Source organism: Bombyx mori, chromosome W (genome assembly GCF_030269925.1).
Source record: "Bombyx mori chromosome W, ASM3026992v2".
Lineage (NCBI taxonomy): Eukaryota > Metazoa > Arthropoda > Insecta > Lepidoptera > Bombycidae > Bombyx > Bombyx mori.
Window position 1 is genome coordinate 6,584,588 of NC_085135.1, and position 13,132 is coordinate 6,597,719.

At 36.4% G+C, this 13,132-nt stretch overlaps 1 protein-coding gene across 2 annotated transcripts; it reads left to right on the plus strand.

Annotated features, from left to right (window-relative positions):
• Positions 1-460: 460 nt before the first annotated feature.
• On the plus strand, positions 461-6,807 carry LOC134201664 (uncharacterized). Of its 2 annotated transcripts, XM_062676908.1 has the most exons (5): positions 461-1,564; positions 1,936-2,049; positions 2,248-4,373; positions 6,048-6,551; positions 6,633-6,807. In XM_062676908.1, the coding sequence occupies exons 1-5, from the start codon at positions 1,320-1,322 to the stop codon at positions 6,722-6,724; spliced, it is 3,081 nt and encodes a 1,026-aa protein (XP_062532892.1). In that variant the 5' UTR covers positions 461-1,319; the 3' UTR covers positions 6,725-6,807. The 2 variants fall into 2 exon arrangements, with proteins under 2 accessions (XP_062532892.1, XP_062532891.1); XM_062676907.1 differs by having other exon boundaries at positions 2,248-6,551.
• The last annotated feature ends 6,325 nt before the right edge of the window (positions 6,808-13,132 follow it).

Sequence of the window (13,132 nt, forward strand, 5' to 3'; positions counted from 1 at the left end):
AGTGTTCGTGTAGCGAGGCGCGGGGACTCGAACGGTGCTCGGCGCAGCGCTGTCGTCGCGTGGCGGGCCGCCAGCCGCGCCCGAGTTGAATATTTTCCGCGGCGTCATCCGCGCGTATGTATGCTGCGAAGTCGAAGCACCGGTGGGAACTTCGCCTACGGTACTACCCGATGAACGTGGCGTCGCTCGCTGAGGATGATGAATAAATTCAGGCGGACTGGTCTCGTAGATGGAGTCCTCGATATGGCGCGTTTTCTTTAATAACGTGTCGTATGAAGTTATTTCGTCTCTTCTTAATTTTTTACGAACACGACGGTGTAGAAGGCCGTAAAGCATATCAATTTGAACTTTCTCACTAAGGTCACCAGGTGGGAGTCGAGCTAGTAGGGCTCGTGCTCTGGCAACGAAGATCTCCGTCTTCTCTCTTTGTCCTTGCGACATTTTGAAGAGCTCTAATAGTCCAGGATCCACCGCCCATTTTTGCACTTGATTACTATCAAGCTAATTTTCCGTGAGTAGCTTTATTTTGATGAGACGCCCAATAATTTCCTATACGAAACTCTCGATTGTGGTAGCTAACAGAGGTAGCAAGGATAAAATATGTTGATTTGATGATTCTCAAATATTTATTACTAACTGAATTTTTTTTTGTTAAATCTCAAGACAATTATCTAAATTATTCGAAAAAATATTTGTCCTACAAAATCTATGGTTTGATCAAAGAGTCCCCTCTTTCCGACATGTATCGATAACAAGGTCATCATAAATGATTACTAACCAGCTGATTTTTTTTTTTTTACTTAGTTAATATTTATGTAATTTAACAGACATATTGTCCTACAAATTGCGCGGTACGTTATCCTGGTCCTACGCTCAAAAGTAGTAGTACAGATCCTTGATGTAAAAATAATTACTATCAAGCTGAATCTTCGTGAATAGCTTCGTTTCGATGAGTCGCCCAACTATTTCCTATGCGAAAATTCTCAATGATGGTAGCTAACAGAGGTAGCAATGATAAAATATGTCGATTTGATTATTTTCAAAAATTTTAAAGAAATTAAAAAATTAATAATCGTCAATGTAAATTCAACAAAAAATTAACAAAAAAAAAGTTGTGCCGCTTGGGTTTCTGTATTTTGCTACTACAGCTGAGTCACACCGGTACGGCGGTACGCATGCGCAGAGCATTGCTTACTGCGTATTAGGTATCCCACGTTAGTGTTGACCATAAGCCTGCAAACATTTTCTCAGTCGACCACGTGTTTTATTTTATCTTGATAAATAATTTCAAGAAATGTTTTTTGTGCTGCAAAATAATTATGGAGTGTTTTTTGTGTAATTCGTTATGTGAAAACTCTACTTTTCGAGAGAAAAGAGAAAAAGTGAAGAAATTTAATAAAGACTTTTGGCTTTCTTGCAAAACTTTTCTATCTGCTCGAAAGCATCATCAACATAAATATCGAGATGTTATATTGCCTGAAAATTGGAATGACGAAGTAATAGGTTATCATTCCTCTTGTTACAAAGAATTTCGAGTGAAATCTAAATATTTGTCTTATGAAAGGTAAGTCGATCGAATATTTACTTACTTTATTTTTAAAATAATTGAAACATAATTTATTAAGTTCATATTTTTACGTAATTATGTGAAATCGAGCATTAGCATTGTAACATTCTATTGTAGCATTGTATTATTGTTACATTCTTTAAACAATAATTTTTGATAGTATATTATATTTTAAATATTTTCTTATTAAATTTTTTGTCATTTAAATTTATGTTTTTGTATGACTATTTGACTAAATATTAATTTAATATGGGATAATTTTTTCAATATCGATGATTCTATGTGATATTTATGTAGACACTGTATTTATTTGCATGTTTCTCAAATAAACAATTTTTAATTTTTTTTTAATAATTTCTCATACACAGCACTGAGCCAGCTTCAACATCATCAGCGTCTCAATCTACTGGAATCATTGATTCTTCGATATCTTTAACGTCTGCTGAAAATGTAGAACCGGACCCATTGCCAGGCACTTCACGGTTAGTTAATTAAATAATTTTTTTTATTTGTTAGTAATTGTTCATTTTTAAAAACAAGTTCATCTGAATCTACTCTTTTAAATGATGCCATTACAATTTTTTTTCAATTATTGTTTCTGTAAAAGTACAAATCTCTAAAAAGCTTCTTGAAATTATTTATTTATTTTTTAATTATAAAATTGTTTTGCATAATTACAGAAATATTGACCAGAGTTCGATATTAATTAATGATGAAACCAGTAATATTGAAGATTTGGAGAATACTGTTGAGGAGGACAATGTAGATTGTGAAACGGAAGTACAAAGTTTTGGAGATGATGAGTTAGCAAAGAAATGCTTTTTTTGTCAAAAAGTCAATAAAAAACGTAAAGGGCGACAAATATACTGTCGTAAAATTAAAAACAAAATACCCTTTCTAGAAAAAATTAAAAATTATTCTACAGAACTGGGCGATATAGAAATGTTACGGAAAATTCAAGAAGAAAATAACTCTGTTAACGATACTTTTTTGGCGTATCATAATATATGTAATGTCAATTATTTTGCCAAATACCAAAGGAAAATGAATCCACCTCCAACTAATGATTGGGCCACGAAACGAGATGGCCATAAAATTGCCAGAGAACGCTTGATTAATTATATTCAGCAAGAAGTTATTACAAATCGACGAGTGATGTCATTAGCTCACTTGAAATATTGTTATGCTGAATTTGTAAAAGAAATTTATGAACACGCAAATTTAGAAGCTACCACATTTAGCAATCAAGCTCTCAAGGACTATATACAAACTCAATTAAAACACAAAATATCATTGGTCAATATTTCAAATCAACAATTTTTTATATCATCTGAAATCGATATTGAAACAATCGATGATGAAGAAATTAATGATATATTATTTGAACAAGAAGCAAAAGATTTCGCCTTGAAATATCGAAAAAATATATTGGGAATAAAAAAAAAACCTTTAACAGATTTCATCGACAGTGAAGTATTAAATGAAGGAGAGTGCGATGTTCCAAAATGGTTAGATATATTTTGGACTACTGCTTTAAGCGGTATTGGCAAAGAAAGCTGCGATCGGGTTCGGAGATTGTCTTCATCTTTTTCGCAGGACTCTATCTACAGCATTACAAGAGGTTATATTAAACCGCGAAAGCATATTTTATTGGGTATAACCATAAAAAGTCTCACAGGAAGCAAAAAAGTCGTGGATATATTAAGCAGGCAAGGATACTGCATCACCTATCCAAGTATACTGGAATTGGAGACGTCTGCTGCATACTGTTGTGTTTCTAATAATCAATTATGTCCAACAAGCATTCAACGAACTTCTATATTATCATCTGGAGTAGCGTGGGATAATTACGACAGATATGTAGAGACAAGCTCTGGTAAAAATACCTTACATGATACAGTGGGTATCATTTATCAAAATATCCCTACAGAAGAAGAATTGAACATCATCAAAAGGAACGATGCATCTACAGAAGCTGAACGGAATTCTTCAAGTAATGTTCGTGATTTGGCTGGCCGTAGAAAACGTTCGTTTGAGGAACAGTCATTTGAAAATATACTGTACGCGAAGCAACGACGTCCAGAATTTTGGCGTAGTAGTGTAGCGTCACCTGAAGAACCACAAAATTTAATTAATTTTCAACATAGGCATTTTACATGGGTACTTTCCCATAACTTAAAAATTTCAAACACGCCAATGTGGGTAGGATATAATGCCAAAATTTTAAAAGATGACAGTAGAATTCAAAAGATTGAGTATTTAACGCAAATTAATAATTCACCCACGGATCCAGCTGTTGTAAAAGAGACGATGCGTAGAAGTTTGCAAATCGCTTCAGAATGTCAAAAAGATTTCTTCAGCGTTACTTACGATTTAGCCATGGCCAAGATTGCTTTACGGATACAGAGTGCGGAGGATGAATTCGAAAAACTTTTTATTAATTTTGGACCTTTCCACATAATGTTATCATTCATGAAAGCTATCGGGAAATTTATAAGTGGATCTGGGTTAACAAATATTCTTATAGATAGCGAAATTTTGGCCAGTGGTTCTATCAGTTCGTTTTTAAGTGGAAAACACTTTAATCGATGCAGAAAAATTCATCCTTTACTCTCTCTTGCTTTGCAGAATTTACATTTGGAAAGGTTTTTACAGCAGCATGATCAGGACCTGGAAAATATTAAAGAATACTTAAAAATATTTAATGAACAACAGAATGATGACCCACAAATAACCAATGAGAATTTAAAAAAATTATTTAACAAATATGAAGAATATAAAAATGAAACTTTAAATGGAAGGCATGGTAAAACACCTCAAATTTATTTAATGTACACAAGATTAGTTGAATATTATCTTCAATTAGAATATAGTATTCGTATAGGTGACTTCAATTTGTTTGTAGACACTTTACCGAAAATAACAAATGTTTTTTTTTCAATGAATCACCATAATTATGCAAGGTATATGTCTATTTATTGGGATAAGTTGATAAATATTGAAACTACACATCCCGGATTGCTTGATGATTGTCAAAAGAGTTTTATGGGCATTCGAAGAACAATAAAACCGTTTTCAAGAATCCCAGTTGATTTAACACTTGAACAAACAATCAATGCTGATGCTGCTTCTAAAGCTTCTGGAATTGTAAACATTACAAACTCGTTCTCTGCAAGACAAAAATGGTCAATTACTCACTCACTACGTACAAGTGTTATATCTAAAGTGATGGAATTTTGTAATATGAAATCAACAGATGATATTACGAAAGATTTAAAGAAATCAACAATTAATAAATCTACCAAAAACTTACAAGTACTAATGCAACTAATAAAGCAGTACACCAACCCTTTTGGATTAGAACTGTCAGAAGATCATCTTTACAATATATCGAAAGGTCAGTCGGTGAACGATGAAGTATATAACTTTTTATCATCAGTTGAAATTGAGGGCGAAAAACAAAATAAGAATTTCATTGCTGAGTCTCGAGTAACACCAGATAGGTTTGATAAAGCCATTACCAGAAATAAAATAATTAATTTTGAGTACAAGAATACGCAAAAAGTCAAAATTAATGGAAAAGTGAAAGAAGTTCAAATGCAAAGAGATGTTTTTGGTCGTCTACTTTATGTGTCACTAAAAAATAAAATTGATTTAGAAAAAGCATTAAGTTATCCTCTAGCTCCTATTCCATTTTCACTCTGTCATACTAATGGAACAATTTGCAAGACCCCAAAATCTGTAATTATTAATGAATTACTAGAATATCAAACTGAAATAGTAAATCCTCCAGAAGCAGATATTCACTTAGTTGATGGATTTTATTTATTACATACATTGAAGAACCTTCCAAACAGATATGGTAAAATCTCAATGCATATATTAAAAATACTTACATATAATAGAAAAGAAGTACATATTATATTTGACAAATACAAAAATCCCAGTATTAAAGATTTTGAACATAATCTGAGAGGTGAAGATGACATACAATATGACGTAATACGTAAAGACAATAATCGTCCTTCAGATTTCTGCAAATTATTGAGGAGCAACAATTTTAAAGAAAAATTTGTAAAATTTTTAATTGAAGATTGGACAAGGGACGAATTTATTACTTTGATCACAGGAAAGACTATTAAACTTAATTATGATCAATGTTACATTTATGAGGTGTCTAGTGAAAATAAAATAAAAAGAGTCATTGACTATAATTTCTCTTGTTATCATGAAGAAGCTGATACCAAAATAGTATACCACATTTGTCAATTTAATACTAACTATCGTGTGGAGATACATTGTACAGATTCTGATATACCAATAATAATGTTGGCAAATTTTAAGCATTTAAAAGATAAAATTCAAATAATAATTAATTTAAGCACGAATAAAAAAAAAATGTACTTAAACATAAATGAAATTTATGCCAAGCTTGGAGATCAATTATCTTGTTCACTCGCCATATGCCATATTTTTACAGGGAATGATTACAATCCTGCTTTCTTTCGTAAAGGAAAAAAGAAACCTTTCAGTATTTTAAAGAAAAATGAAAATTTTCAAGAGGCATTTATTCAACTTCTACGAATTAAAAATACGGAATTAACAACATCGAATGAGGTAGTTCAAATTATTGAAGAGTATGTATGCAGAATGTATTCATTAAAAACAAAAAATGATCTGAATAAAGGACGGTATGAGTTATTTGAAAAAGGGTATAAATCAAAAAATGACAATGAAAAAATTTTAAAACAAAAAATCGTAGGATATGATCCTTCCAGTTTGCCACCAACAAAACAAGAATTGTTGCAACAAATTAAACGAACTGTATTCATCTGCAATATATGGTGTAATGCACACATGCGGTGCCCCACGGAAAAATTGCCAGAAAATTTTGGATGGACAATAATTGATGGTAAATATGAATATTATTGGTTTGATGGTCCCCAAAGTCCATCATTTGAAGAATTATCTTCTGACTTACAAGGTAACCTATTAATACTATTTTTATGTATTGATTGATTATTCATTATTATATAATTTACTTAATTTTTTCATGTTATTACAGAGTCAGATATCACGAGTGAAGAAAGTGAAACAGATGAAGATGATAACGATGTTAGTAGCGAACATTTATCAGATGAATCTGATGAAGATTAATTTCTTTATATATATATATATATAAATACACAAATTTTTGTACCTAGATTACTAAAAAATAAAGTTATTTAAATTTTAAAAAAGATTTTTTCACTGTATCTTATTTTACAAATAGAAAAACGAAAAAATTACAATTCTTGTCGGACTAGTGATACATGCCTGTTTTCTTGTAGGACGTTGTTTCATTTGGGCAGAGAACACACTAACCTATTATATGATATTTTTGTCCTACAGTTAGTAATGAGAAAAATGGTCTTGTGGTATTAACAATTTCTGAGCGTAGGACCGGGATAACGTACCGCGCAATTTGTAGGACAATATGTCTGTTAAATTACATAAATATTAACTAAGTAAAAAAAAAAAAATCAGCTGGTTAGTAATCATTTATGATGACCTTGTTATCGATACATGTCGGAAAGAGGGGACTCTTTGATCAAACCATAGATTTTGTAGGACAAATATTTTTTCGAATAATTTAGATAATTGTCTTGAGATTTAACAAAAAAAAATTCAGTTAGTAATAAATATTTGAGAATCATCAAATCAACATATTTTATCCTTGCTACCTCTGTTAGCTACCACAATCGAGAGTTTCGTATAGGAAATTATTGGGCGTCTCATCAAAATAAAGCTACTCACGGAAAATTAGCTTGATAGTAATCAAGTGCAAAAATGGGCGGTGGATCCTGGACTATAAGTAGACTCGATGGGGCGGTCTGCAATCACCGAAAGCGCTTCGTAACGATGATAAAGCGTCGTCCCAGGAAGTGATGCTAGCTTTAACGCCTTGCCACCACACGGCTGCATTTCCGGTTAGTAACATCGATGGCGTGTCCTACGTCAGCACAATCTTTGTATGATTCGACCGCGTCAAGGAAACCGTCGAGTGAGTCGCCGGGCGCTCCGCTGAACCGCGCCGTGCATGACGCGAAGTTCCCAGAATGGTGAGCGGGCGTCGAGGAAGGCGGCGATGTCGGCTCCGACGTCGGTGTTGCTGATGATTCGAGTTGAGTTTTATGCTCAAAAACTCGGTCGAGTAGGCGTTCGAATGCTGCCATTTGACTTTCTTGTAATGACGCCATGTTGTTTGCGGTAAATGTTGGCGTCGGTCCCGCGGTTGAACCAATTTCTTCTTCAACGTCTTGAAAATCGGATTGACGCCGTGACTGACGACGAGTACGTGTCGTAATTACGTAGATTCACTCCGAAATACTAGTTAAAGGGCCCGCGCTTGGGCTGCCAGTTTAATGTTAGGTGCCCGACTGGCATGAGACTCTCGGGTTGTCAGTTCCGGTATCGACCGGGGACGCGTGTATTCCGCTTCAAAGTCTGGCGCGCACTAATTGGGGGTGCGAATGATGCAACAGATGCGCGGGCGCGGGTAGCGCGGGGTGGGTCTTCGCGGCACGGACCTGAGTCACATTCCCTTTGGCTGCTGTTGCCCCGCGAAACGGAACGCTGCGTTACAGTGTAATAATAATCAACATCAACTTTTACAAATTTAAACCGAATTAAATTTTGTTTCAAATGTGAAGGGTAGATGACGCTGTTCTTAATTATTTCAGAATTTAAAATTAAAATCTGAAAGCCTTGAAACATCAATCCACATAAATGTAATTTAAAAACTACAGTAAGAGGCTTAAATAAAAAGCTGAACTTAACTCAGCCTTAATTAGAATTTTCTTCGGAATTCAATAGTAAAGTTCAAGTTATTTTGATGAAATCAAAACCGAAATAATCATAGCATCTTAAACAATCACCTACGAATAAATATTAGTTATTATATTATTTATTATTCGTAGACAATCACAACGGTTTTATAGTTTTGGGAAGGGATTTTTTGTAACGCCATCTCGTAAAGTATTTCGGTATTACATTACAAAACAAAATTGTTTCTCCAACAGTAACAACAGTACTTGCTTCGGCAGTACTTAAACTAAAATACTAACAGTAACAACATTAACGTTATTTAATGTATAAACCGTTCAATAAGAACTGCAAACTATCCCCTTGAAGCTACAGTTTATGTAGGAATAATGACTTTTTGGCGGGAACGTGAGGTGTGAAGTTGTGTGATTTGTTTTAATTTGTCTATTTAGTGTTTCTTCGGGTTTAAATGTGTAATAATAGTGGTTTATTAACTGTTTAATATCTGTGAAAGTGCACAAATGTGGGAAAATTAAACAAAGTCGCTGTACGTAGCTTCTCGGTTTCCTCCAAAAAGTCCACTGAGATCTTAGTAAATGACCACCACCATTTTACTAAGATTATATTTCATTCCATATCATCTCATCTCATTTCATTTCATCCCATTTGATTAATGTCTCAAATTAATCATCTTCATTTCATTTCACTCCATAATATCACATTTCATTTCACTCCATAATATCATTTTTCATAAAAATATGAATATAAATTAAAATAAGACATAACCTAAAGGTCTCAGTTACCAGGTCATAAAATCCATTACAAATAGGAATAATTCCAGCGCACCCTGGCGGCCGTAGATTACCATTCTCGAATATTTATAGTCTGTGGCATGTCACTTTTTACATCGAAAAAAGTCAGGATCGAAATTTTTGAGCGAGCCATAGTTTGTGGTGATAAAATTAATAATTTCAAGTAGATTAATTGTTGTAATTGATATAACTAGTTAATATCAGTAAAATAAAGTTGTGAGTGATTGATATAATATACAATTTAGGAACCAGAAGTACCGTAGAATTAAATAAAATTTCGCAACCTCAAAAAACTGTTCTGCTCACAGTAAACACAGTCGGTAGTCTGGCGCTCCGTTTACAACGGGATTTTTTAACGGAACTTGGCGCCAGATTCTACCGAATCTGTGGATACTTTAAAACGTGTTTGAAAAACGTGTAAACCCGCTCACGTGTTTGAAAAACGTGTAAACACGCTCACGTGTTTAAAACGTGTAAACACGCTCACGTGTTTAAAACGTGTCAACACGCTCACGGGTACGAAGCCCCATAAATACGGCCGTGCTGTCTAGCACTGACTGATTCATGTCCGAGCCGTTGTACTATACGGATATCTCTGTAACGTTGTTATGCTTCTCGTGCAATATACGAAGTTCTCGTGAAGTTCTCGTGAAGTTTTGTTTCGGAAACCCAAACATGAGTCATTCGTCAAGAAAGTAATGACCGCGACGTCAGCGGTGCTGACGTCACACTTTTTACAAACAATACGGACGTCCCTACTCCGTCATATATTATATCAATCACTCACAACTTTATTTTACTGATATTAACTAGTTATATCAATTACAACAATTAATCTACTTGAAATTATTAATTTTATCACCACAAACTATAGCTCGCTCAAAAATTTCGATCCTGACTTTTTTTCGATGTTTTTTTTTTTTTAAGAAAAGAGATTTTTTTTAAGAGATTTTATGACCTGGTAACTAAGACCTTTAAGTCATGTCTTATTTTACTTTATTTTCTTAATTTTATGAAAAATGATAATATGGAGTGAAATGAAATGAAGATGATTAATTTGAGGCATTAATCAACTGGGATGAAATTTAATGAAATGAGATGATATGGGATGAAATATAATCGCAGTCAAATGGTGGTCATTTACTGAGATTTTTTCAGTGGACTTTTTGGAGGATTTTTTTTTTTGGTCAGGAGGAAATCTCCGGACTTCCGCCCTCCACTGGGGATGGAGGGCGGGGCATGTCAGAGTCGAACTGACTAAAACCTCCTGTCGCTCAACAACCAACGTCCAAACCTGGCATGAGACAGAACTCATGAAGAGGCAGAGGGGGGAAAGTGAAGCGTTTAGTGTGGAGCACATCTCTCCCATCACCCTCCTCCTCGGGACGCCGGACCGGCGGTCGTCGGCGCTACGACCACCAGCCCTCTCGGTCGGCAGGCTATCCGAAGCCTGCCTAGATGGCGCCGGTTAGAGTGAGCTATCCTACGGAATACCCCGCTGGACCAGAACCAGCGTGGGTCGAGGATAGCCGGTCTTCCATCACCCGGATGCTCTTGCGTAAAACGCGTGCAGAGCAGCTTGCACGTCGTCTTCTTAGGCCCCCCTCGCCGGTCCCCAGACCGACATGTGAGAGGGACCCGAAACAATTAGAGGGCCAGGACTTGGGCGAGATCGGCCTCCCTGGCCCCCGCTCGACGGCGGCGGGCTTGCGCGTCTCTCACGCGCCCCGCTGCCTCCTTCTGCGAGATGGTGCACACGCAGAAGTCGAACATCGCCTTCCACGACTCGTCGTCGCCGAACATCGATGCCACAACAATCGGCAACGACAAGTCGTTTCCTATTTTTGCGACGAGGACACGGCGCCACCCCTTCCATGCGGGGCAGGCAACGAGCGTGTGCTCCGCAGTGTCCAAGTCGCAACCACAATGGTGGCACTCTGCCGTCGGCTCGGCTCTGATCCGGTGCAGGAGCTCACCGAAGCAACCATGCTCAGTAAGCACCTGCGTGAGCCGGAAAGTGAGGCGTCCTCTGTCACGATTCACCCAATCCACAAGGACCGGGCGAATCGCCTCGACGGTCCTACGACCGGCCGAAGGATCAGCCAGCCGCCTGGACCATGACTCCAGCACGGACCGCCGAGATTGGGCCCTCCGCGCTCTGACCACACTGGGGCTCGGACGCGCCACGCCCCGGGCACGAAAGTCAGCCCGCCACTGATAGTCAGCGGCGAGCGCCTCCGCTTCCAGAACCCAAGGCGGCGTCCCAGCCAGTACACACGCCGCCTCAAAGGAGATGGTGCGATAACCACGGATGACCCTGACCGCCGATGTTGCGTTGCGGCCGTTGTAGCAACTTCGCCACCCCCGCGGCCAGGGACTGGGCCCACACCGGCGCCCCGTATAGGGCCATTGATCGCACCACCCCTTAAAGAGACGGCGCGTCACCTGGTCAGGGCCCCCCGACGTTGGGCAGAAGCCGGCTTAACGTGCCGGCCACCCCCAACAAACGAGGGACCAGGTTCTGAAAGCGAGCACGGAAGGTCCAACGACTGTCCAGGATGAGGCCGAGGTACTTCAACTACACCCCGACCCCTATACGGACGCCTCCAACCACGATATGGGCATCGACAGGTGGGAGGATACCGAGAAGTTACGTACAGCGGCTTTGTTTCATTTTCCCACATTTGTGCACTTTCACAGATATTAAACAGTTAATAAACCACCATTATTACACATTTAAACCCGAAGAAACACTAAATAGACAAATTAAAACAAATCACACAACTTCACACCTCGCGTTCCCGCCAAAAAGACATTATTCCACATAAACTGTAGCTTCAAGGGGATAGTTTGCAGTTCTTCAATAAGAAGACCGTTCAATAACGGTTTATACATTATATAATGTTAATGTTGTTACTGTTAGTATTTTAGTATATGTACTGCCGAAGCAAGTACTGTTGTTACTGTTGGAGGGACAATTTTGTTTTGTAATGTATTACCGAAATACTTCACGAGATGGCGATACAAAAAATCCCTTCCCAAAACTATAAAACCGTTGTGATTGTCTACGAATAAATAATATTTATTCGTATAATAAATAATACTATAAATAATATTTATTCGTAGGTGATTGTTTAAGATGCTATGAATATTTCGGTTTTGATTTCATCAAAATAATTTGAACTTTACTACTGAATTCCGAAGAAAATTCTAATTAAGGCTGAGTTGAGGTCAGCTTTTGAAGTGAAAACTTCTTTAGAATCGTTGTGATTTCAAACCGGATGCAACGGAAAAAACGACAGCTATGAGACATAAATACAAAAATATGTAGGATGAAGCCAGCAAAGAATGAGACAGAAATATACATACTATTTAATACAGCGCCATCTATGAGATTTTTTAATACTAACGTGTGTATGAGAAAGCTCTTGTAGTGAATTTTAATGTAGGATTATACGTGAAATTAAAATATCAATTCACAGAGGGCGCTACCTTACAATTATTTACTAATGACAAAATTTTACATATACTTAAGACGTTTAGGATAATTGTATTTTAATTTTGGAAGGTTTCACTTCTACCACGTGTGAATTGCACACATGTAATTTTTTTTATTTAAGCCTCTTACTGTAGTTTTTAAATTACATTTATGCGGATTGATGTTTCAAGGCTTTCAGATTTTAATTTTAAAATCTGAAATCTGATTTTAATTTTAATTTTAATCTGAAATAATTAAGAACAGCGTCATCTACCGTTCACATTTGAAACAGAATTTAATTCGGTTTAAATTTGTAAAAGTTGATGTTGATTATTATTACACTAATTAATTGAGCGTTTCATTAGCTTTTAAGCTGAGTGACTATTTATAGTTTATTTTTATTCTATTGTCTATTTTTGTTAAGTAATAAATGAGCAAAAAATAATACTTAAGAAAAAGATATGAAATCCG